Genomic DNA, 27749 nt, shown 5'->3' on the forward strand with positions numbered 1-27749 from the left:
CCTCTCAAATACATACATATAGATGCATACAAGGAAAAACTGAGGTTTAAAGATTTTACCACATGAAAATAATCAGCTCAGAGGGGAGATATTTTTTTTCCTACCTGCACAAAGAGAAAACAATTTAAATCAAGAGTAAGGAGATGAGAATAATATATTTCTAGCATTAATGTCTAGGCAGCATCCAAATCTGTTTTGAAGCAAAAACTTTAGAATTTTAGAACAGAATATTTATCATGGTTATGGTATTCATTGTCACTCCCAAGACAAAAAAATAGGTTTGAAGCAACCTATTTTCTATAGCCTGAACTAATTAAACATTGTCTGATTTTTGCTTCAGATGTTGTAATATACATTCTCACCACCTTCCCTCCAATACAGTAATTATATCATTTTCCATTTCTATTTCAATTGTCTCCTTGTTCTTTGCCTACAGTGAGTCAAATGTCAAATGCTGTGTGTATGTAGACAAGTAAGGAATATACTGACTATAGTCAGCAAGCCTTCAGAAGTGCAACTGTAACCTCAAAGGTTCATTTTCGAGGAGTAATTGAATAATTACAGTTCTTGCCAAAATGTATTAGTGTTCACCCTTCTCACTTTCATGATCCTACTTCAGATAAGAAGGCTTACAACCACCACTCATCCATTCAGATAATTTTCCACTGTCAGTGTAACCAGTTTGCTCTCCCTATCCCTATCATGTTTTTCCCACACTTTTCTCCTAGCCTACATAGGAAGGAGGATTGGAGGTAAGTGTAATGCGTCCTATAAATAGCTCAAACAAAAAAAAAAACAACACATACACATTGCAAACATCATTACTGTACTTGTAAGCTATTCAATATTTAGAGACAATGAAGTCAGGATTAAAATGGTGCTGCCCAAGATGTTGCTATTCTATGGAGTTACTGATGACTAACACTCCTGAAAGACATAGGATTCAGTCTTTAACTAATTGTATGACCTAATTCGAGCATCATAATTTGAAATGTTTTATTTTAAAAGTTAATTTTTATATGAAACACCTCTAATTATTTCCAGAAACAATTACCAGTGGAAAGAAAACAGTACAAGATGCATGCAGAGGAAGGTTTCTTCTCAGGTAAAGCTACAGTCGTATTTTCAATCACACCAAAAGCCCTGGCTACTAAAGGGAAGTATTAATGATGGTACAGAAAAGCTAACTCTGCTTGTTTTTCATGCTGAAGAAAATTAAATCAAGTCTAAATGTTACTGGGAAAAATCCTCCATCACAACCTGATTTTACAAAAGTGCCAAACTAAATATTCTTAAATAAATAGTATACAAAATAAAGAAACAAATACTTTTCTTCTAAGCTTATTTTGATTCCCTGAAAGCCTGCATAAAGCAGCCTGTTGAAATACACATCTTTACAGTGACAATTTACAAACATCCAGAGCCCCAGTAACAGTTAAGATACTGGATTTCCAAAACTGTAACGCCCCTACAAAACAGACAATATCCCTGTTGTTTTGTGCATACTTGCGTGACTTTATTTCCTCCAACTCTTTAGTGAGCTTCTCATTTTTTTCCTGAGCTTCATGTAATCGACGCTTTAGGTCCCCTATCTCTTCCTGGGCCTCAGACTTGATATCATTTGCTATAACCACTGCAGTCTGTAGATCGGCTTGGAACTGACGCCATTCTGCAGACTCCTCCTAGAAGTAAATCAAACTTTACATTGAAAGCTGCAGCAAGAATTGTGAAGTTGAAGTTATCCATATTACTCATATTTTCCCTCTGCTATTACAGGAAGCAACTTAGAGGTCTAATAAAGGCACTCGTCTCTGGCATTATGCATAACATAACTTACAACTTTCATTGATCAAGTTTTACTGGAAACAACTTCAAAAGGTCATGAATTTCTTTTCTAGAAACAGAGATAATGTTCCTTCGTCTTCTCATGCATAGTTTAATGCATATTTGTTTTCTTCACTACAAATATTTTCTCCCAATCCCGATACCGTACTTAGAAGACAATTTTTCAAAATTAGTTTTTAGTCTCTGTAGGTTAGTAAATATATTCCCCTATGATGCCTTTCTCCTCAGAAGTAATTGTATTGGTATTACATCCAGCCATACCACTTTTTGACAATTTCACATGCAGGTCTTACGACATTCCAAGTTTTTAGGTATTAACCTACCCGGAGTCTCCTGTGAAGATTCTTTATCTCTCTTTCCATGTCATGCTTTTGGTCCTGAAGTTTTTTAACTGTATCTGAAAAGAAAGTAAAATTCCATGTAAGGTCTTATCTAGGGATCTATTTACTTAAGAAATAGTAACTGAAACAATCTGTAATATTTATTTATTTATTTATTTATTATAACCAGAGCCATCTGGAGAAAAATATGATCAGAAGCAATTTGACAGAAGTCATCAATAAGTATATACTGCTCTATGACTGGTAGGGGAACAGCATAAACCACATCGATTTTTATACAAATCCCAGTCTCTTCACTACATGTCACAACATTAAAATGACAAAACAATAACAAACAGCAAACAAAACCAGTACATACAAGGTAGGTAGGTTAACATGGAAGGATCCTAAAACTATGGATATCTAGAGGCTTTTCCTCTTCAACCACAAGCTGCAGATACATTAAGCCTTTTGATTCACAATTTACTCCTCTGCCACAAAGCAGCTGACATAACACCCACTGCTATGCCTTCAACGGGGATAAAATCCTTACATTCCTGTCTGTCAAGCTATTATATGAAGTTGAAACAAGCTATATTTACAGCAAAGGGACAAACAATCAATGAGATCATGTTATGAAAGAGATGGGCCCTTAAATCTGTCAGCAGCGATACAAAAGCGAATGCAGCTTGATCAGTACCAAACCCTAATGCAGCGTCTAACAGACTGGCAACTGCAATTATTATTCATTTGTTACTTGATTCAATACGAAAGGACAGTGTGATTGATTACTCCATTCTTATAGCTAAGCAATTAATGAAGAAGAACACAGCATAAATTTCTAATTAGCATGTCACTTCACTGATCCTTGGATTCTAGGGTGTTTCATTTCCATAGCATCGTTCAATTATTTTCAAAAAGTAAAAACGATGGACCAACTGATTAACCGGGGGTTTCAGTTCAGGTTCGTGATCTGCTTAGAACAAATGTTTTCATTGTGTATTAGCAATGATCTTTTCACAGAAAGATTGAAGCGTGCCCAACACATACAGACCAATTGACACAGGTTGGGTGTGTGTCTGATTTTCCAAGATGAACCACTTTCCAGTATTCGTACTTGGCTCTCAGGCCTCAGGAAAAGCACCGAATCCAGGGTTTATTCAAAGTCATTGTTCTGCCAATACCCATCAATACCAGTATCTTCCCAAGTAAGCCATAACTTCAGTACTCCTTGTCTTCTGTCAAAGAGCTTTTCCTAACAATAAAGATGAAGCTGCTGCAGACTAACGGGAAGAGAGCAGGCATTTCCAATTGTTCAAATCAAATGCAACAAACTGATTTATGCTGATGTGTACAATCAAGAACCTCAACAAGGTTCATAAGAACATTTTAACTTTCCAGTGATGGAATTCCTTCTGGTTTCTTCATTAGAAGAACTAATTGAACTTTGCCTCAATGGTCCCAACTTCAGAGGCTTTAAACGCCACAGTTGATTTCTTTACAAGACAGAGCTCAGCTGGCCTGATAACATGATAACCTCTCAGGCTTGCAAAAGCTGAAACACTAAAATTAGACGTATGTCTTTACATATCTCCTTCTTACAAGGCTGCCCATTTTAAGACGCATCCAACTGATCTTTGAGTTCTGAAGACAAGCCCAAGAGCGGGCCAACCAAACCTCATGCTACCATGATATTCAAGCAGAGCTTCACAATTTTTAGCTTCTCTATTTATATACAACTTGGCTGAGCTAGAGTCAGCATTTAGATGCCAGCTTTAGGTCAAACTTAAAAAAGTTGCTCCCTCTCCACAGCATTTTTTCCTTTAAACAAATGTCAAAAAAAAAAAAAAACACACACACTGCAAATTAGGTAATTTTCAACAGTGACAGCAAGTCAACACAACCTAAAGAGCTTCCAGTAGCACTTTGAAATGAAATCTAGAGCATGAACATTTTCTTTTTTACAGGTAGTTCAATGTTTTTAAAAATAAAATCTGTGCTAACAAGCTGTAGCTCGCCTAAAAATAGCTACAAACCAGAAACTATAACTGCATTCAGAGTTAAAGCTTATATAATACCATTGTTTTGAGCTTTTGTGAGATATGAAACGCACCATTAGGTTTTAGTATATTTATGCTTTGAAGTAAAACACAATGGCCAGAATATTCTGCAGTTACTATAAACAATACAGAGCATTTGACAGCAGTTGTTAGAAACAGTCATCCCCCCACCCCAAATCTATCAGAGATTAAAAAAATAGGACTGGACAGAACTACCGATTAGCAACTGCAAGAATTTGAAACCTAGTGAGAAATTAAGATTGAGATACGTGATTTCACCCCATCCAGTCTGAGCTCTGTTCTTAGCACTGTGCCACCAGTCACAGCCCAAGAACTCCATCAGTCAGAACAGGCAGAGAGGCAGCAGCCTCTGCACACCTTCTTTATGGTATCCGTCCTTTGTGCATCTTCACAGCCTCCCTAGTTCTTCTCTAATATGCACAACCCCCTAACACCTGTATGCACTGCAGTTTTCAGTACGGTGGGCAGGTGCTTCCCTTCCACCATTATCCAGCGTCCTCCTTTTAAGGAGACAAGAAAGAGGACTGAGATAAAAGGAAAAATAACTATTGTCTGGAGGTAAGTAAAGAACAAGGGAGCCGTTGTGATAAACGAGTAGGATAACTAAAGATATCAAATACACAAATCAGCAAGCTGCTTATGTTTTATTGCAGGATTCAATTCTGTCTGCATTTTAAATCACAGTTTGACAAGTCCTTGCTTTTTAAAAGGTAGCAAAACAACTTCCAAGAAATGCAGACTACAAGTGTTAAAAACTGCAAACTAGGGCTGGAGGCAGGAGGAAGGAATAGGATGCCATCCTACTTTTATAAGGATGCCATAAAGTATCGCTGCATACTGTACCTCTTACTAGTTACAGTTAGCAGCTAGAATCCCTCCCTACAAGGTGAGGATGAGCATGAACATTCCATTGTTCAATTCCAATAATCTTTGTAAAAAGAAAGAAGAAAAGTTACAATATGAAGATGTTTCCTATGCGGTTTTTTTTAAATGTTCACAATATGCAGCAGTTTCACAAAATGACATTATGGTTCTCGACAGGCAATGCTAAATCAATTCATCCTGACAGAGATGGATCCACAGAGGGTTTTCAGAGTTTCTGTACTAGCTACTTTGTTTTGCTTTGTACTAGCACAGAAAAGGCTATCCCAGCATTAGGACATCTGTACAGAGCTTTATCAGCCTAGCAGTTACTAGGAACTGCAGCTTCCTTACAAAGCAAGAGGCGCTGGTCACAAACACACCAAGGCTCAGGCAATTTGCTTATCTGCTGGGCTTTTGAGCTGACCCCTGTCAGCCAGGAGGTCTATACAGCAAGAAATGCACATCAAGTGTCCAATGTTAGCCAAAAAAACAATTAAAAACCAACATTCAATTGACTTTTCTAACGTTATGGTAGGCAAGGACAAAACGCCATTTGTAAGAATTTAGTTTCATAAGTGTCCTTTTCAAATGAGATATAAAGCATTAAAAACTAATTCTGCCAGCCCTCCAACAGAACTGCTTATTCACTGACCATTGGACATATCAAACTTCTCACTCACCTACCCTCGTCCAAAAGATGTTCGGACTTAAATCCTTATGGATAAAGAGAACTGCTATGTTTAACACAGTGCTAAGAGAACATGCCAGCAGTGTTTTCAGGCTTCGGAAGAACTATCTGACAACTTATAAGTTAACCCACAAACATCAATTTTCTGCAAACCAGGATACAAAATTTTCCCCACAAATTAATTTGTTAACTTCTTGGAAGAATAAAAGGCTTCCTTTCCACCCCCTTAGTCATCAAAGCTGATGAACTGACAGCTCTGCTACCTGACTACTGAAACTTTTCCAAAGCACACATGAAAACTTGAGCAACCACGCCACCTAGTGCAGTGCCCGGCCCCCTCCTGTTGCCGTCCTCCCTCTCCTGCCCTCTCCCAGCCCCTCACCACCACCGAATACCTCCAGACCCATCTCCACCAAAGGCTGCTTCTTCACAGTGCACTTACCATAATACAAAACATAATATTTTGTATTTAATGTTAATGTGTCTTTTTTTTTTATTTAAGAAATTTAACATTTTAAAGAAATCTAAGAAATGTTTGTTGTTTGTTTTTTTTTTTTTTTTCCAAGTTAATGTTTCATTTTTAGATACAACACAGAATCACATTTGCTTACAACTCCTCACCCCACCAGTAAGAAGTTCAGCTGCGTTGGCTGCAGGTCCTGCTGCATGTGGACTGACAGCAGGAGCACGCTGTGTGCTTTCAATCAGCACAGCCAAAATTCTGCTGTCCTTACAGGAGAGATGACAGTTTTTGCAGGCACACATATAGTAAGAGCTGAAACGTGGTAACTCTGTATTCTGATCACTGTGAAACATTTCCTTACACATCCCTTGAACTTCTTCCTAGCATTTGGAAATCCAGCGATGAAGCATGCCCTAAGTCCCAGCGTTGGGGCATTCATTCCATGTTCCTGCGTTACCATTTAGCGTTAATTAGCCACTAAACTGAATGCCAACTCACCTATGAAGCATCTTACCCACATTGTAAAGTCTGTCTTCTGGGAATTCTTTCAGTGGTAATTTTCTATCATTTAATATGTGTCACTTATCAGTTGTCTTACCACCACTTTCATTCACCCAGTGATTTTGCCATTTGGCAAACTCTCTCAAACTCTCCCGTATTTGCCCCTAGGCAAATGCAAGATTTAGTCATATTTTACAAGTTCACTGCCTAAGAGACTACCACCAAGAAATTCCAGCCTAAGCCTTAACTAAGAACCCATAATAAACGGTGTTTTCAATCTGTCCAAGAAAGTTGTGGATTTTTTTTTCTATTTTTTTCCCTCATTTTTGTTTTTTGTTTAAGTTTATTTTAATACTATTTTTCGGGTGCCATCCTTTCCTATGGCCACTAGATGCCACTCTCCTTCTTGCCTATAACTACGCTGATTTCTCCCCTAACCCAAACACACCAGGCTATCAGTCCAGCTGATTTTTTCTGAACTATTTCTAGAGAGATGAGTAACAGATTATTACAATTTTTCCTGAAAAATTCAGCATAAATAGAAGTTCTTCCACCAGATTTTTTACCCTTTTAAGGGAAATATCTGACAGCTATTTTGTGAGACTGCAGAAACATTCCTACAAGACATCTGTCAAAACCATTTGTCCTATCCCCAAGGCAAAAGCATCTAAAAATTAGAGCTGCCTTGTAATTAGGCATTACTGAGTAAACACCTAAATGTTTACTTGACTGTGGTGCTGTTTCCTGTATGAATGTATTTCAGTTAAGACAAAAAAAAAAAAAAAGAAGCAAGTAGAAAAAAAACCACAAGTGTTCCATCTTTAAGTGTTTGCTACAAAATGACTTCAGGACCAATGTCAGAGCCGTTGACCATATGCCTCTGATCCGGCTCCCAAAAAGGACCTCGCTTTCATGTTGGCAAAGAAAGGGAGGCAAAAAGAGCAGAATAAAAACCTACATCAATTTTGTAAAGAGAAACAGTGATCGTCTTTCAAGATAAGGAAGTATTGCTTGGGGAAACAAAGCTGACAGCCACATGTCTGAAGACATTGGTCTTCAGATGAATAATCAGTTTAGCTTGCTTTAAACACCACCTTTTCTTTGATAGCAGACAAATTTAAAATACTTTCTATGAATATTTCACTCACTGTGAAAATGAATAATGCTTTGTTTTTTTTCACTGTCTTATTTAGCATAGCACATATTTGAACCCTGTAAGTAGTATTGTGCAAATACAGCTCCCACAGGGTACAGTTGCCCAAGTTCTTGTTTAGATGGAGACTAATTGCAGAATTCCAGCCTGTGGTAGGAATGTCTGAACAGGTCTCAGATCAGAGAGGGAACTAAGGCACAGACAGATAGACAAGTATACAGTAAACATGAATTTCATTACAGGCTCCAACAGTTTCTTCTCCAGTGAGTCAACAGATAATGTCTTATTTTGACTTGCTTGAAGTTTGTTAGATTAATTTTTATGCTCACAGATCAATTTCATGACTTGAGCAAACCTATGCAGGAAAAGATGCATAATACATCCCTACTGTCAAGTCAGCTTTGACTTGACAGTAGTCCAACTTTCAGGACTTCTATTTATCCATTTCTCAACTAAAAAGGTCTTTCTTCAGGTGGGAGAAATCAGTTTTAAACATTCTCAAGCTACCTGGTAATCCTGATATTTGGGCACGTGAAAAAGAGAGCATTCTTAAAGAAAGTAAATCAATCATCTAGTCTCCAAAACACACAACTAGTACACTATTATTAAACATATTATTAAACATGTAATTACACGTTCTCCTACTTTGAAAAATACCTTGAAAACAGCATTGTCAGATTACACGTTTCTTCTCATTTCACAGATTTTTGTTCCCACACCAACTACTATGAGGACTGAAGAAGCAAAGCCAACTTTATTTTTTTTTTTCTAGCATTATAAGGGCTCTGTAAAGCCCTGTCTGACTTGAATTCAGACATACAAAACACAAGTGAGAATATTTTCAGTATTTCAGCATTCTGTTTCATTGGTTCTTAAATTCTCGTTTCTCTCACGAGAAGAACTCATAACACTTACTCTCTAAATCAGATATGATGAGATTGTCATGAAGCTTCACAGCACGATGCTGCTCTACTTCATCCTCCAACTCAAAGATAGTTTCTTTCATGTCACTTCTCTCAGTCTCTTTTTCATCTAGTTCTGTCCGAAGTTTTTCTAGAGTCACATTAAGATCCTCAATTTGTTTTTTGGCTTCTTCTTGGAACACTCTGTATTCATCTTCGACCTGAAAAAGAAATACCACATGTCATAACTAAATAGATTGCATTTTAAAACACACTTAATTTTGTAATTAGCATACTTATGGTTGGAAAAAAAAAAAAAAGTCCACTCTTTTGTGCATCAGTTTTAGTGCTTGTTGGATCTGAGAGAGAATTTGTTTTATTAACCTAGTAGCAAGTTTCACATTTGTGTGTATGTGTGAGTTGAAGTACTTCCAAGAGGAGTGTTAGAAGCCACTGATCTGCTTAATTAAAAACCAAAAAAACAACACACAGGGAAAGGTAGTAGACCTCTTTTCAGAAGCAGCAAGACCGTTTTACCCTGCCTCATGAAACTACAACTTAAATAAGCTGAGATCAGAGTCTCTAACATTCACTCCCATGCCCAACAGCAAAAATTAGGGTCATGCCTTTGGGCAGGTCAACACAGGCAGCAATTTTAATCCACAAAATGCCCTACTTTAAATCACCTGTTTGGGTATTTATTTTAATAGCACTACCCAAGTTTAATTATTAAAATTTTATTCTATTTTTTTAAATCTCAAATTAAGGTTGATTCTAACCAGCTGTTGATCATCTTGAGTAACATGTTGATCTGCAACTAACACAAAGCTCAGACATTAAACAAACTTTCTCATCAGGAAGATATACCTTCAAATGCATAAGCAATACATTTGCTAGATAAAATGAGTTTCATTTAAATCCAAATAGCTGCTCTAGGACTCAAACATTTTCATCCAGAACACAATTAACACACAAGCTGTTCCTGGACGGATGATTATCAAAAACCTTTATATATTTGCCATAATTAAGGATCAGTTAAAAATGTATGTATTTTTTTCTCCAATTAAAACTAAAACCTTTATTTAGTAAATTAAGGTATTTCACCGAATGTAATTTTCTCCCTCAATTAGTCATTTCTCCATTAGACAACACTTCTCTGCCTTAGTTTATTCTAAGTTAATTGAACCAACCTGAATAAGCTGAAACATTAAAATATTCTCTCTACACCGGTGAAAGGCTCTACAAGTCATCAATAGCTGGGTTATCACCTCAAAGCTTTACTCCAGGCACCCTCTCAGTGACATTCACCAGTTTGGCACCAACTCCTTGAAACTCTTGCAAAAAGCATACGATTTACATGTAAGCACAAAATTCAAGCAGTATTTAAGATAACGTACAAGTTTGACCCTGGACATAAGTATTGGTGTTTAAATACAGGTATTTTAAAAAGTAACCAAGCAGTTATGCTGCGTCTGAATGCACCAGTGCACCTGTTTTTGTTTTGTTTTGTTTTTTAAAAAAAGCCTACAGCATTTTTATAATAAAAGTTAAGAAAGTCACTAATCCTAACCATACCATAATCTGATTAACCTTGTCACTAATCCTTTACTTCTGAAGGAACTACAATGTTCAACACTAAGAGTCATGATATACGGGTGATGTTAAAACACAGGATGTAAACCCTACCTTAGCAATGGCATCTTGCAACCGGTTGGCATCATTGCGAGTGTGTGCCAGCTCTTCTTGCAGGCTGCTGGCCAATGTCTCTGCTTTTTCTTTATCCAGCCTGACACTCTCCAGCAAATCTTGTATATCTGATTTATCTCCAGAGTTGTGTATAGAATACAGCTCAGCCACTTTCTGCTTTTCATGCTCTAACTGAGCTTTCAGCCTGTTCATCTCAATCTGGTCACTTGCTACTGTGGCTTTGTACTCCTCTAAGGTAGATGCTATTGCAGTTTTGCTTTTCTGCTCTGACTCAATGATCCGTTCCATGTGGTGATTTCGTTCTTTTAATGCCCCTATCATTTCTTGGGCCTCCTTGTTGTCTTGTTCTGCCATCTTCAACGTGTTGCTCAAGTGCTGCTGAACACCTAGCAGCTGCTCTCGCTCAAAGCGCGCGTTCTCTGCGAGGTCCATGTAACGCTGCTCTAACTCCATGTAGCGACCGCTTTTCATATCTTCATCGATTACATATGAAATATGGTGTTCATCTAAAAGAGACCGAAAATACTCAATCTGACGGCTGAAGTGTTCTAACTTGTCGCTTTGCTGGCACAAAGATTCCATGAGGATTACTTTTTCCTCTCCCAGTCTTTCATTCTCACTGTTTAGCTCCTGTGTTATTTGTTGCAAATCTGCAAGCTCTTGAAGCGTGGCTTGGAGCTCTTCAGCTGTACTGTGTTGGTTCTCTTCCATCTGATGTATCCGTTCTGTCAGACAAGCTACAGACACTTCACTCGCATTGCCACTGCTTCCTTTCCTAGATCTTTCTATGCTTGGTACACCTTCTGACTCCGAAGATGATGGAGCATCTAAGGCATCATCGCTTGATGTCAGTGGCTGATAAACTTCACTGCACTCACTGTCTAAATTATCCATGGAGTTACTATGTTGATTGTCCATCAAAGTGTTTTCATCCTGACTCAACAGGTCTTCCATTGATCCAGGGGCAGAACCTTCCACTGAAGACGTCAGAGTGCCACCGCCATCACTGTGGTTGCCAGCTGTAATCTCAGGACTCAAAGACTGATAGCCAAAGAGTTTCTCAGAGTTGTCCAGCCTTTGTTCCAAAGAAAAGCCTAACGCATTCAGTCTGTCTTTTAACATTCGATTCTCATTCTTCAGCTGGTTGAGCTCTTCTCGGATGGCAGTGTTTTGTTCCTGTAACTGTAGCAACGTAGACTCTACATCAGTTGGCTGATGGACAACAATGGCCTCTTTTTCTTCAGATTTTTCATCACCTTCAACTTGATCTTCATTAAGTCCCAGCTGGGCACGCATGTCCCTTAGTTCATTCCTCAGGTGCAAGATTTCCACATCTTTAGTTTTTGCTAACGTCAGAAGATCATTCACCTTTGCTTCCAATGCAGCTTTGTCACTGATTTGATTGTCTGATTTGGACTTACTCATTCGAATATCCGATTCTGGATTGGTGCGACTACGGGAACGTTTTGCCAGTACCGTATCATTGGTCCCCTGTCCAGTCAAAGGTAGCTTTTTACTCTGGCTTAAACGGGAACGATCACGTATCCTCTCTCTAGAAGAGCTTGATTCTTTATTTCCAGATGAAGTGCTACGCTTAGTTGTGGAACTTGTACCTGTGTATTTTTTGAAAGTTAGGAACATTTATTTAAAATGCAGCACTGTAACATAAGACTTGTGTATTTTGTACCAGCTCTACAGTGGCTGTTTTTTTAAATCATGCTGGCAAACACACTCCATAAAATAAATTTACAGTTAACATTTAAATAATCTTTCTTATGAATCAATGGAGTTATCTTTTAATTGATGCATGCTTTTCCAGTTGCTGTATTTTACCAGTATTTTGAAAATGAGTCAGATCTTAGTTTAACTGTTAAGAGTTGCTAGGCTTTTTGTTTCCAAAAGTTTCTGACAAATTGTACAAAAAATACAGCAGTGCTATTCCTGAAAGTTCAATTTTTTCTGTTTTCAGTAAATTTGAATGCAAGCTTTTAAGAGATGAATTGTGCACTGTGATTCCCCAAATTAAATGACTTTTTTTTTTTTTATGTTCATCACATTTCATACAGACAAGGATGAATTACTGTTACTTTATTTCCAGATGATTTATAGCTTTGCAAGCATTATTGAATTCAAAACACAGCAACAGAAAGCAAGACATATTTCCATCGGTAACTGGTAACATACTAAATAACTGCACATTTCTGAACAGTTTATCAAAGATCTCTATTTTTATAATACAATAAAGAATGTTCAAAACATTGACTGTAACAAGCAATCATATCTTCAAATTCTAATGCTTGTGCCATGGATTATTTTTTTTTTTTTTACACAAATTAAACTATAATTCTTTAGATTAATTACATTACCTGGTATTATATAGTTGTTACATAATCAGCACTAAAAAAATTAAAAGAAGCAGCCTCCAAAGAGGCAATTACAATATTACAAAACAGGAAAAAAGAGGATCAAAGCCAAAGCAGAGAAGGTATTTGATTTGACCACAGCCTTACCAACTACTTCATAAGGCAATCTGGATCCACACTACACAGCAGGAAAATAAAAATGCCCCCAACTACTGTCTTTAAGGATCAATATATCCATTTACCTGCAACTGTTTTAGGCTTATTTTCCAGACTGTTCATGGTTGTCCCTGCAGCTGAAGACACTGTTGATACACAAGTGCTCTTCTTTGCCTTGACACCATTGGTCATTGTCACTCCACCGCCACCAGCCATCCCTGCTAAGAGGTCATCGTTACTCTTAGTCTGAAAGAAAGGCAAGATGTGGCTTTAAGACAGCTGGCAGAGAAGTCTGCATAGCCAACATTTCTCCTGGTAAAGATTCCATAAGTTTAACAAGTAGTATTTGGCTAGTCCTGTGTCTAGTCAAGTATGGTGAAGCGTAGATGCACTGCAAAATGCACAGGAAGGGAGCTGAAATTTAACTTCAGCTACTTACATGTGATTGACCATAGAAACTGCCTCCCCTCTCCCAGACAGAGGGAATGATTAATGTTTTAATACCAAGGTGAAAAAAACAATAATGAAATCACAGTAATAACGCAGCCTAACACTTCTGAATTTCGACTGAAAGGTTCCTTAATTATAAAAATGAACACTATTTTTACGCAATTAAACCAGCAAATACCAGGAAGTAACCATAATATCCTTCAAGAGAGTATGATCAAGCATCTTCTGGTGGACAAGTTCACAACAAAAAACAAACCAAACAACAGAAATCAATCCAAGATGAATAAAATACCATTTTTAGCTCAAAATGCTAACCTACAAACCACCAGAGAGGGGAGGGGACGGGAAGGGCCGCCCTCACCACATATCCTTTGCCTTGTTTTCATGCTCCTTACTAGGCACTCTTAGAGACAGGATGTTTGGTTGATGAACTTTTCGTCTGACCTCCCAACATCATTCCTGAAACTACTGTTAGCCACAAACGCTGCCTGGAATGTGACAAGAGTAAGCAAAGGGACCTCAAGAGCCAGATTCCGAAACAGCAAATACATCTTTCACCGTAAAGCAAACTAAAAACTCTAAGTTCCTAAGTATGAATTGGCAGACTGTACCGCTCTTTAAAATGCAATTTGTTAAATGGAGAAACAATCAAAATATGCTAAACATTCTTCTCATTATAAGGACAAAAAAGTTAAAAGAAAGCATCTGTGTTAGAAGTATTCCCTGAGTGACTGCATTATTCAGCTGGATAAAACATTTGAAGTCTCAGAGCCCAACTAAAAAGTAGTGCTCAGGACCTAACCAGTTGCTTTACATAATGGCTTACAAATTCTGCAGGCTTGTAATATAAATATGTATGTAAGCTAGAAGTTAAAGACTATATGCCAGACATGATTTTATACATTAACAAAGAAGTTACACGGATAAAACCAATGTTGCCTCTCTTACCATTCTATAGCTTTTTACAGCTGAGTTACAGCTGGGGATTTGAGAACAGTTAGCAACATTGATAACAGCGATGTGCAAAGGTCATGGATGGGATCTGTGCCATTTACAACGAGCAGCTGCGAAACAAAAGGAAGCTGGGGAAGATAATGTATTTGTTCTGCATGCAGTCATTAGAAATGCAGATAATCATCAGGCAGAAGCAGGTATCAGTAAGGGTAAAATCTGCTAGGACAAAGGTGTTTTTATTAAATCATGTAGGACGCGGTACAGCCCTCTGAAGTGGATCATGAAAGGCTGGAGGAAAACCTATCACTCCAAAACTGTATTTTGATGTGCATTTAAAATGCCTTTCTGCTACAAAAGAGCCACTGTTGTGCCATTCTGCTTTTCTCCTCGCACTGCCACACGGTGCTGTGTAAGCCAAAGCCTTTCCAAAGGGCTCCCTCCTCCCAGGAGCCCAATCGCTGCCTGATCCACGAGCTTGCAGCCTGCAGACTGGCAGCTTGAGGTCAGGAGGATGGAGCTGCGGCAGGGCTACCAGGTCGGAAAGCTCTGCGGGCAACAGGGGGGAGCAAACAAACTCACCAGCTGGCAATCCCGTAACCTGTAATCCAATCAGACGTATCTAATCTAAACTTCATTTTCTGGGCGTGGGGACAGGAAGAAAACCATTTTCTGATGCAACTATCACCTGGAACAGCGCATTACAGAAAGACATAGATCGGTGCCTTTTCTAATTTGCTACTGACTCTGACATCAGTTGGCAAACAAGAGAGTTCAGGTGATGAGCTGTCAGACTTTTTACCTTGTTAAAACAGTGGGGAAATTAGATTAAGGCTTTAGACACTTATAGTACATGTTATCAAGCCAAATAGGTCAAGATGTGACTCAGCTTGAAGAAAGAAAACAGCACATAAAACACACACTTTGTGACATTAGTCACCTCCAGTCCTTGCTGAGCAAAGGGCTTTAAGACAACCCTTCTTATTCTGCCTTACACATACCCCATTTCTAGTCTAGGTTGGAAGGCACAGCCTCCTCCGCAGCCAGTTAGTAAACAGTTTCTCAAACCTGTAACACTACACTCTTGGCAGAGAAAACTCTTTAGCAAAGCTCTGGAAAACTTACAAACCAGCAGCTCTCTTCTGTACGCTCATAAGAGCAACTGTGCTTGACTTTAAAAACCGAAGTATTTTTATAGTATTTTTATTGGAACGGAAATCAATGTCACATGTTTATCAAATAGTTTATTCTTGATGAAGAACAACTTCTCCCATTTACGGAAAACGTTGCAATCCTACTTAGCAATAAAAACCCTTCTTTAAAAATCTAAAAAATCAGAAGCTATAATTAGAAGTGTTCATCTAGACCTATGCTGATTTTCTATGTAAAAATAAATCCCTTATAATTATAAAATTTATATACCATGTTTCCCCACAACTTTATTCTTTTAATACAATGAAACTTGAATGGTCACCTCTATTAATTCATTTGATGTTAGTTTCTCAACATGTATATGCTATTTACCGCACCTCATTCAAATCCCATATATACATGTATATGTATATAAATGCTCCTACGTGGGATTTTCTTTGATGCTCACTGTCGCTGTATTTGAGGGCTTCAAACAGTAAACTTCACAACAATCTGTAATTAAGTTACTGCATTTTTCAAATAGAATACTGAAGCCTAGACAGAGGAATACTGAAAACACATTCTAATTTTTAATATTCAAATGTTAGTGTCCAAACCCTGACTCCTCAGGGACACTGGATTTTGCAGTTCATTTGCATGAAGTACAGCGGCTGTCTATTTAGTTGTATTAGCATGATCACAAGCTCATTAGCTAAAAAAGCCTAAAAATACTGATCTTAAAAGGAAAAACACATTGGTATTTGCCCAAAATATTTTCTAACAGATTAAAAACTAAAAATGGCTGGCAGTTAACCTTCTGCTGTAATGACACGTGTGGGGAGATGAGGAGGTGCTGAACATCTACCAAAGTCTTAGGCAAACCAAGACTGACTGCAACAAGCTTCTGAAATAGTTCCTTGATATATAACCAGGCATTAATACATATACAGGCATTGCAAAGCAGACAGACCAACCCCTGGAACAGCATTCAGCTGTACAGAAGGGTAGGTCTCACACTTTCTTCCTGGACACACTGTCCAAATACTCTGGAAACTCCCCAGAAAAGGATAAATCTGTGGAACAACTCAAAACTAAAAGGCCCCCCCACAGCTAAACACCTGCCTACGGATGAATCATGAAGGAGACAGAAAAAAAAACATGCTGCAATTAGAAAGTCATTTTTGATTGCACAGCATTATTACTGACTGAATTGAAGGTTGGGATAGTATTGTACCCATCTATTTCTATTTCTTAACAGCTACAGCTGCCTTTCATTCAATAACCAGTTTTTGTGCATCTCTATGCACACTTACTCTGAGGACTGAATTAAGTTACTAATTATCTACTGCCAGCCATGCTTTTCCCCCCTCCCCAGGATATTAAATGGAATTTATAAAACACACACTAACTCATCATGTCTAAGAGAAGATCCTAAAAGCTTCTGTAAGGAAAACAGTATGCCAAAAGCTTCATTGACAAGATCAAATATTGAACTATGCGAAAAATGATTTTAAAAATAATACAACTGGTTATTGACATTTCTTTCAAGCCAGGAATTATACATGTGATTTGACAGTATCTATAAGCCCCAAAACATAAGCAATTAACTTTGTTGTGTAAGTACGGAACACTCAGAGGAGATAAAGTCGTCATTAAGTCACACAGCTGGCACAACAGCAGCTTGACAAGTAAAAGACATCCAACTGTATGAGTAAGCCTGGCTGTAACACAAAGCAGAGATAAGTCTTAGTAATTACGGGAAAATGTTTTATTGTACCTCAAACATACAATAGTCATAAATTCTAATCCAACATCCAAGCATTGCCAGAAGTGTTACTAATATAAGAAGTGAAATTGTGAAAGCATACTGGGTCAAATTTCTGTAGTGTTAGATCATCCTCCTCCTTTACCTCACCGAGAGGTATCACATAAAAAACTCGATAAGTACACTACAAAGTATCTTTGCTTCCGTATTCTCTGGGAGGTTTCTAGAAATGCAAAACGAGTAGCATCAACAACCATCAAAAGATGTATTCAAGTTAAGCTAAATTGGATGGCAGGGGCAGAAGGGGGACTCAGGGACAAAAATCTAGCCAAAACCTGGCTTGCAAGTTCATCAGAAGCAATATTAACCACCATTAACCATAACAGAGCAGCAAGACTGTAAGAAAGGGACACACCTTTTGACTTTGGTAACTCTGCATAGCTATTACAGAGAGACCTCAACTATTACCACTTCTTTAATTCTAGGTCTTGCCAGTTATTTAAATGGCCTATCTGCCTTCCTGTAGCTGACGGAGGCTCCGGCCCCAGCTGCAGACAGCAGCCCTTCTGCTCGTCCTGTTCTCTTGCTCCAGGGCAGCAGAACTGCCACAGCTCTGTGCACTGGGCTGCAGAACATCAGGAGGAGGTGAGTTCAGCCACGTTTCCCTACCAGGCAGGCTCATAACATCATCCAACCCAGCAGAGTGTGCTCCCATTAAAAAAAAATAATAAAAATAAATAAATAAAAATAAAAAAGCACATCTTGGTATGTCTTATTTTATTTGGTTGTTGAAATCCATATGCTCCTAAATCCACTGCCCTGTTTTGGTAATACAAGAGAAAACCCCTACCTTTGAACCTGTTCTAGGAGCAAGAACCAACTTGTGCAAATTGAGCCCAAGCAATACTTCACACAAAGAAAGCCCAAAACAGCTAGAAGAATGCAGCTGCGCTGACCTGACATGGATCACCGAAGTCAAGAAGTTTCTCATGTTAAATACCTCATTAGTTCTTTTTTCAGAATTAGTACATAGCTCTTATCAAATCCCATTAGTCGCTGACACACTATTCAAGCATAACGCATGACACCACTAATAACACTCATCTGGATGCAACTTCCACGCTGCTCCTTTTGCAGAACTACTAAGTTCTGCAAAGTACATTGCTTTCCATCATCGTATCACACATTGCAATGTGAAAAATACAGCACCAACGCCACACAAGATCCTATCACCCTGCCCAGTGCTGTGTAGCTAGCCAAATTCCCTCCAGTTATCTGTGTAACAAATCTCTAGCCTAAGTTGCACTAAGGACATGCCTTAAAATTCTACTCTTAACTTTTTATCATCAAAACTACAAATTATCAGATTGTTCTATTAGTTGTTACCTTCAAAAGGGAAGCTGATGTCCCGGTTTTGGAGAGTTTTGTTACTGCAGACAGTGAGGAGCCGTTCTCTGGTTTGTTTTTTTCAGTTGTTTGAGTTTTATTTACTCCAGGCACTTTGGGCACTGAGCCAACACTCCTGCTTGCTTTCTTCATTCTGGGCTGTCTGTTTATGATGCATTTACAAACAAATCTGCAAACAGAAAGAAGTGTTAAATATAAAACACATACAAAATGCAACATAGTTTTATAACACTAAGTTCAGAATAGCAGCAAGGGCCACAAACTAGAGCCAAACAGCATATATACGTGACTGACCAAGTTTTTTTTAATTATTATTATTTATTGTTGCTGTGGGGTTTTTTGCCTTTTTAAAAAAGGATCTTTTTTGAAATTTCATTTTTTTCCAGTTCTCTTTCCATAAATGGCACTGAACCAAGGATATTTTATAAGTGACCCATGTTACTAAGTTCACTCGTTAGCTAGCAAAAGAAAGGCTTATTAGGGCTGCAATGTTTCTTATTTCTGACTGTGGGAAAGAAAATACCGTGGGAGCATTCAGGCAACAGACTGACTACCATCAACACTGGATCTGAGAAAAGATTACCAGCAGCTTGATAACTGAAGTACTGAGAGAGTACCAGCAGTTGCAGAGTAAGGTGTTAACATAAAAATTAGAAGATGAAAAACTCAGATTCCCTGAAATCAGTTGTTATGAGAACTCATGTTAATAAACACATGGGAGTTCATCTGTATTAAATTTTGAATTCAAGACTATTCAGACGATTATGAGGACTATCTCCGAGAAGAAACCAGAAGGAACCCAGCATAGTCTGCAGTCAGGACACTTGCGTGCCTTTCCCCCTTGCCTTCAAGTGCTGTGCAGCAGCAGACAACTGTCAATGCCGGCATTCCAGCCATGACGAAATAAACTGAAGCACCAAAACCAAAGCTGACTTTACACAAACTTGGAGCAGCTGCAGCAGACACAAACAGGGCCGTTGTCCCAAGAATTGCTAGCTCCGGAAGGCAGCCGAAAGAAGGGCAGAGGAGCTGGCAGCCATAGCTTGAAGCACAAACTACCTAAAGGGCCGGCCACATCGGGCTCTTCTTCCCTCTTGCAAGAGTGGGACAGCTGGCACCTGCCTTCATCTCCCCACAATCAGAAGGCAGAGGATGGAAGATTAAGAGAGGAAACTTCCACTCCCCTTGCAGTCTGACAGACCCTGAATGGAAGCAAGTGATCCAGTTTCTCTGAGCCCCATATGCTGTGGCTGATTAGAAACACAAAACACATCTAGCTCTTGCCATCTCTTAAAAAGTGAAGCATTTTGAAGGCATGAAAACCAGCCTGATGACTGAGTGCAGGAGAAGTGCTCCACAAACGCGGTGATCAGGACTAATTCATTATGCTAAGATAATTACACCGCACACACTCCTCCCTCCCCAGCACCACCTCAGCTGCACACAAGCATATTTAAAGCCTGACTTTTCTCAAAGTCAGTAAAACTCCAGCTTTGCGTCTTCAGACCCCTACGTGCCACTAGCGCAACAAGAAGTCTCATTTTAAGGCACTGAAAATATTTGTTTATAGCTTCCAGACTCCTTTTAGCTCTGAAAGCTGGCATGAACCGACACAGAAGACTTTGTCTGCTGCTGTAATTTCATCATCAGAATGTCAAAAATGCACCAGTCCTGCCATCCTGCTACTGGTAACCAGCACGCCTTCGCAGAAAAAAAAAGCACCTCTCAAAAAAAAAAAAAACTCAAAAAAAAAAAGCACCGCTATACACAAGTATTTCTGCAGAAGCTAATATTTATAGGTAAGTTGCATTACAAATGGAAGTTGCACTTACATTTCTTGCCTTTTTCACGTTTAAGAGTAAAAAACTTACATGTGCTTTTGATCTTATTCAACTGAGAATTAGAACTGGAAAGACCAAAGAGGGTGGCGAGCTCAGTAAAACTGGCACCATCACTAACAATGGGGGATAGTTTTAATGCTCTACAGACTACATTAAAAAAGTAATAATAAGTTGCCCATAGCACACTTGAGGAATAACTGAAAAAAAGTCAGTGCACAGTTTGTTGCAAAGCTGACTGCACTTAAAAAAAAAAAAAAAAAGTTACTTCAAAGAAAAAAACCTGCACAGAGGCAGGAAATCAGAGCCCTCGCTTTCAGGCAGCTCTGAGAGCTGGCTGAGCAGTGCCGCAGCGGGGGGGGGCACTCAGATGGGTCACAGGGCAGCCTGGGCTGGAAGGGACCTGCCACAGGCAGGGCTGCGACCCACTAGGTCAGTGGCATCCAGTGGTTTCACTCCCAGCACCTCCTGGTGTCACCCAGAGCAAAGTGATTTAAATATGTGAAACTGAACAAAGTAACTAAGCGTAATCCTAATGTTTCACCACAGTATTAACATAGCCATTAAATATCCCAAACTCTGACACTGGAAAAGACTTCTTGTGATCGCTGAAACTCAAACTTGGAAGACACTAGAGGACAAGGAGGGTCAGTACCACTGCCCCTGTGTTTCTGCCAGGGAACTGAGCCCCTATAGTTACTTTCTTACTGAAAGATGACTTTTTTACAGTTATTGAACTATAATTACAAAGACTGAAGTGAGTCCAGACCCTCATCCTAAAACAGGGACAAGGCATCAATTAGCATGACAGATTCTAAAAGCATTTGCTAACTCAGGCTTCTAAGTGAACGTGTGACCTCCTGGTGCAAACTTCTCCCATCCCTCCTTCTCCAGGAAGGAAAAAAAGGTCAGGGTTTCATAACTGAAAGCAGAAGACACCAATATTGTTGGATTGTAAAGGAAGGTAAGCCCTACTTCACCCCGTTTCTCAAAAGCCTTAAGCAGCATTGCAGATGAAGACTACCTTCACGCTCCCAAAGAAGAAAGCATTCTTTGGAAAGCACAGCATTAAGAACCAGCAGCAGATTTGGCTGTCAGCACAGAGCAGTTGTCTCTGCCCAACGCTACATTTAAAATAAGAAATAAAACGCTCACTAGCCAACTCAAATTTTCTGAAGATTACTACACAATGCTAATAATTCAGATCAGAGCTAAAACATTATTTTGCTGTTGTTTTAAAGAGCCAGTACTGTATACAGACCCGTAGCATGTAACATGCCCTAGGGAGAGAGGAGAGACTTCCTTTGCCATTACACACACACCCTCCCACCCCTAAAAAACAAACACACAACCACCACCACCCAGAAAACAAGAACACAGGAGAAGTTTAAGACTAGAAAGCTGCAGTAGCATTAAGACCTGCATCTCCACGGGAGTCCTGAGACTTGGAGGAGCGCACCTCACCGCACCGCTAAGCGAAACGCCGATCCGTCAGCAGACACGAGGCGTTTCTGTGACACATTTGATTAACACTGCCATTACAATACCGATTACAGAATTAATCAGGCTGGAAAAGAGCCAAAACAAGCCCGAACTATCAGATAGAAAGACTGCATTCCTGAGCTGCAGTGTAACCGTTGCCTCTAACCTGTATCCTTTCCCGGAGGTCTCTCTCTCCACAGCACACATCGCAGGGCGAACGGCAGCCGGGCTGGCTCAGGAACGTGCTCCCATCGCTCTGGTGAGGCACGGGAAAGCAGCCCTACGTTTTATACCCACAGCAGCACAGCTCCATAAATAATAATTTGAAAGTGTTTTGCCCAATGGCACGGCTCTGCTCTTCCCTGTAAGCTGATCTGAGGCAGCCTCCCCGGCGACGCCACGCGCTGTCGGGGTTACTCTTACGCACGCCCGGGGTTTTCAGCAACCCCAGTGCTGGAGGTGGTGGCAGGGGTGATTTCTTCCTTGGGATCATTTCAACCTCATCCATTATTTAATAAGCTTATTTATGCAAATCTCGCTGTCACAAAGATAAGGCTTAATTACAACAGAAAAATAAGTTTCCTGTGCCTGTAAGGTGAGAGAGCATTAAGCAGCACCAGCCTCTTGCCACTCACTGAAAATGCTTCATCAAAAGGCATCAAGCAGTTTTATCTATTAAAAAATTCTGGTTTACTGAGAAATAATAATAAGTCAAATATTCTCAGAATCTCCTTCCAGAATTGCATAAAACTACGGACAAGTGATCCAAAGGTTTGAGGACAACAAGCCTTTTTGGAAAAAATTAAGAAAACAGATATCCAAAACATAGAGGAAAATACGTCTCTGCAAACCCAAGAGCAGTGCGCTCAGTATATTCACTCTCTATTTGTACAAATTCTTTGGTTTTGATATATTTAGGCTGACAACTTTTGCCCAAATAATTAGGGAATGACATTTTTAGGCCACTTCCACAGTCCCAAAAGGCAGAAACGTGAAGAAAAGATTATGCAATATAAACCTTTCAGCCTCCTGTAAAATACAGATTCAGAATTTCTTCAAGTCTCCTCAGGCAAGAAAGCACAATCGCCAGCAATTCAATGCCTGGACCATGAAATAAGCTACGCACCACGAGGCAGAGTTTGCTGCATTCATAAGGTCCCCAGCTCCAAGTCAGCCTGCAAGCTGCACACACACACACGCCGCAGCGATGCCTCTTGCTCAACGTTTCCAAAACCAATCTCCTTTAACCACTGGATTCCACCAGCCCAGAGCAAGCAGTGCGTGTCTTTTACTGCTCAAGCTGGATTTGAGGCTCCATTTCCAAGGAGATGGAAGTTTGCTGATGCTAGGGTTACTTAGGATACTAAAGGTTAAGAGGACACTGCGTGGAATCAGACACGAGACTAAATAAAACCAGCAAGTAAAGTCAGATGATGGTGTCTGCCTCCTGGGGAAGAGCAACCTCAGCTTCGTATAAAAATATGCTCTGAACTGACCAAAACTGCTCAGCAAGACTTTGGTGCTTCGATTCACAGCTTTATGAAAGCATCAGCACAGCGTTTGGGGTAAGCCAAAAGAGTAAAGCAATTCCCAGAATTATTGGGGACGTAGTACAGAGCAAATGTGGCACTCAGCAAATCCACCCCTTGCCTATCTGCCCACACTTCATTGGTATGTGCGGTTCTGGTCCCCTAACCTCAAAAAAAGGATTTCTTACATACCTGAAGGGACAAAAACAAGATCAAAGGCAAGTAACAGCTCCCATGAGACACCTCTCATGGCGAACATGACAAACGGCACTGAGAAGGCGGACTGGGGCTGGCTGCTGACCATCTCCTCCACTCCTAAAGCTTAGGAACAGCAACTGAAGCAAGAGCTAGGCTCAAACTAAGAGAAATGAGCAGTATTTTCATGCAGAATGAAGGGGTGCTGTGGCTGCAAGCATGAGTGGAAGGGGAGACTGGACAACACAAAGAAGAGAAATCCCCTAATGGATGCTACACAGCCAGAACCCAGAAGGCTCGGAGGGCATTCACACGTCGCCTTGGTGGGAAAGCAGCCAGGGCAGGAGGGAGGACAGAGGGCTTTGGGTTTTTCCTTTCTGCATCCACCCACAGCACCAGGTGGGATGGATCCCTGCTCCTGGGGCGGTTCCTGCTACATTCTTATGCCACAAGGAAAACAGAAAGATGTCAGTGATTTATGGGTGCGACAATTTTGGAGTAACTGCTGTAAGTAGTTATTTAGAGAGGAAACATTTTCCTATTACTTTCTATCTTAAAAATTCAAAAGAGTCTAGAATTTTCCATTACAAGTCATGGAACTGCAAGAAAGAATTCTACCTTTAAGCTGCATTATACGTATCCCTCGCTGTTTCCAAGCCGCATTTACTATTGCTATTTTGCTTTTAAACAGAAGGGAGGAAAGAAGAGAGCTTTGGGGAAGAATTGGCTGTGATATACCTCAATCCCTCTGCTCCTTGTTTGGAGAAAACTGCAGGACTTTAACTGCTGTGAGCAATGTGTAACTGTTGCAACGCTTCACATTCCAGACAAGTGACAGGAGCAGCTACAGAAGGACTCCCAGTTTCTGAAGCGTGCTCTAAAACAGCCTTTTCATAACAAAATTAAATAATGAAGTCTTGTTTTCAAGCTCCTACTTTAAACAGACGTTATTTCAAGCCACTGCTGAGGGGAAAAAACTGTTCATCAGCTAAATACAACTGGTTCTTCCCAGTGGTAAAAAATATTCCTGCATGTGAAGGTGGTGGCCTGTGCCCCCCTTACAGCGCAAGCCGTAGGCTTCAGTGGGCAGAACATGATAAAGGACAGAAAGAGGGAATATAACAGGTAGAATATCAGTACAATAGTTTTGGCTACGTTGTCATTTTTCAAACCTTTTTGTGAAATTCACACTCGCAACCCAATTTTAAGCTGTGCGTGAACTGATGATGCAATAGGCACCTACCCCCTGGAGAGCACTTACACCTGTGTCAGCTGCTAAAGGTATAAACAGGCCTCGCAGAAACACCAACCTTCTCTGTACAACTCCCAGGTTAGTATCTGTGAAAGTAGAACTCTTATTTGGGCACTGTACGTTTTATGGTGAAATAAACACAAACTTCCTGGCCAAAGGACTGGCCACCTTTAACTACAAAACCAGCTGGTCTGAAAAGTGATACTTGGTCAGTTATCTGCTATCGTTCCCGGCATGCTCTGGAGTTGACTGTTATTACAGAAATCAATGAGCCTCTGGTTACAAAGGGGCACTTCTGGCCACGTAACCTTCGGTATAAATCACGTTCTTTAACCAACAATCACGTTCCCCTGCACACGTGGAAGTTTTCCTGCTCTGCCAAGGAAGTAGTTTCAAAACCAGCCAGAAGCTATCTTCAGAGCCCAGCATTTGGCAGAACGGCACAAGAAAAGGTGCACGACTAACACAACAGCTTCGTTTTGCTTCGAAGTGACTAGCTCAGTGGGCAGCATTCATTGCGGTGCAGTTTGTCTCTGGCACAGCTGTACCCAGCCATGCAGGCTACAGGAGGTGACCAGTGGTGGCCTCTTCCCTTCTCTCTGCTCAAACCGGCTGAGCTCTGGCATTAACAGCTGCAGCAAAGCCTTCAGCAGCACAAAGGCTGTCGGGAGAAGGACAAAAGGCAGTGCTGTGGCTCCTGCTAGAAAAAGGGGGACAGAATACACTAAGGGGTGTGCAATGAGCTGTCTGAGGAGCTACATCGGTGGCTCCCAGCACAAGTATCTTACAGGAAAAACCTGTAAGAGAAGTGAATGAATTTGACCAGATCCCACGTTCATCCAAAATACTCTACCAAGTGTTGAGTTTGTGCAAAACCAGTTTCCAGCTCGGTTACGGCTATAAATCTGTTCCTACCAGCTGCTGCCCAACGCAGCCCCATCACGGTGGTTTTCTGCTGCCTGTGTTTCTGTAACTGGGAGGTGACCGGGTGCTCGCCACGTCCCCTTCACCACTGCCCTGGTCTGGCAACATTCCTGAAGGCACTGCCCCAAGAAGAATAGAGCAGGACAAGCATGCAGAGATGCATCACCTGAAGGCCTTCACAGCCCCCAGGGGCTCACAGCTGGGTTCCCAGCCCAGGACCATCCTGGTTTTAGCTGGATCGAGAGAATGGCTCCAATGGGAACAGCCCCGATGGGAACAGCCCACCCAGGAGCCAGCCCAGCAGAGGCTGAGGGAGGGAAGTGTCTTCTGGGGATTGCTTAAGCCAGTCGTGAAAATAATTTAATTGCACCCTGCCACCAAAAGAGACAGTCCCACCCCTTCCTCAGTCCTCTCCCTGGTTTCTAGAGATCATAACTCATTTTGGATGAGCTCGTTTTTCATCAGATCAGGACTGATCTGACTCACCTTATAATTGCTAGACATTATGCAAAGGAAGCAGCGGGACCGTGGAACTGGGAACAAGGAAGACTCGTCCCTTCGAGGACAGTAGCCCCAGACCGGTTTTAATGCAGTCTCAGGCTGAAATTTAACTCAGGCTGCTGGGCAGAGCAGCAGTCCTGGTGGAAGCGAGCCTCTTGTTGGTGCCCAACCACCACATCCCACATCTCACTGTTCTGTGGAGCCACACGAGAAGCTAGATGAGAAAAGAGAAGCACCAAAAAACAGAGACCACCAGAGGGTGCGACAACCAGCTGCATGTAGGTGTGAATTCTGTGCTCCGACCCACGTCCTCCTCGTCTCTGAGACCCGACGGCAGCACACTCATCATTTCATTTTGAAACCTTCAGGCTTGCCACACAGGGATGAGACAGAACTGCATGCAAATCCTTCCTGAACAGCCTGGTACCACTGGGACATTTACCTACCTCTGAGTGGAAGCCTGGGGACATGCATTTGAGTCACAGAGGAGAAAAGTGCTTGGGACAGGTTGGAGTCCCCAGTCTGCAGCCACTCTTTTCCCCCACACCCAGAGGATCAGATATTGTTTCTCTCCCACGTTTTTGTTCCAAGCCTTCTGGAAGTGGGTGAACACTGAGCAGCTCACGGAGTCTTGCTTCCCCGGACAGTTTGCTCGGCAGAGCAGCGAGGCACTCTGCACAGGGACCGCAGCTGCAGCCAGCAAAAACACTGAAAGGCCACCTTGAGTAGGGCATCCCTTACTGATGTGACTGCTGGCGAGCCAAACACCACCGAATGGCAAGCGCCTGGCACTTCAGCACTCTGCTTGGTGAAATACTTCCACGGTAGTTCAGAGAAGCTCCTACACCTCCACTTTCTGTGGCAAACCTCTGACGTCTGGCTGAAGGCCTCAAAAGAGTTCTCCCATTCCCTCCAGTTAACCAAAATAATTTGAAGCATTTAAATACCGCAAGATCAGCTAGGGATATCTTAAGTGGAGACCCTTCCACCTAAAAGGCGACAATCCCTATTTAAGCAATTTGGAATAAGGACACTGCTGCTGCCTTCATTGGTAACTGAAGGCCTCTCTCTTGCACAATGCGGTCTTTCTAATAAAAAAGTCTACACTGGCATCTCTATCGTTATTTTTATCACATTTACAAACCATCAGTCAAGAAATTTCATGACAACTTCCAGCAACTGCACCTATTTAATGCATCCACACGTAACTGTCCATTTCACCCCAGCGACTGCAGATAAAATGAGCCCTGCGTGACTCTGTCATTACTATGACAAAGATCT

The 27749-nt window shown here is 40.7% G+C and overlaps 1 protein-coding gene across 3 annotated transcripts in view; it reads right to left on the reverse strand.

Moving 5' to 3' along the window:
* The window catches only part of SPECC1L (sperm antigen with calponin homology and coiled-coil domains 1 like), a 69985-nt gene that overhangs the window by 38392 nt on the left and 3844 nt on the right, over nt 1–27749 (reverse strand). For all 3 annotated transcript variants that reach the window (XM_084297480.1, XM_084297478.1, XM_084297479.1), the window contains exons 2-7: nt 18727–18916; nt 13130–13289; nt 10504–12137; nt 8831–9038; nt 2169–2242; nt 1507–1682 (exon numbers count right to left, since the gene is read on the reverse strand). In XM_084297480.1, coding sequence (XP_084153606.1) covers nt 1507–1682; nt 2169–2242; nt 8831–9038; nt 10504–12137; nt 13130–13289; nt 18727–18879 — 2405 coding nt within the window. In that variant the 5' untranslated portion in view covers nt 18880–18916. The remainder of the gene's footprint in view (nt 1–1506; nt 1683–2168; nt 2243–8830; nt 9039–10503; nt 12138–13129; nt 13290–18726; nt 18917–27749) is intronic.

This window comes from Netta rufina (assembly GCF_964035555.1).
Source record: "Netta rufina genome assembly, chromosome: 17".
NCBI lineage: Eukaryota > Metazoa > Chordata > Aves > Anseriformes > Anatidae > Netta > Netta rufina.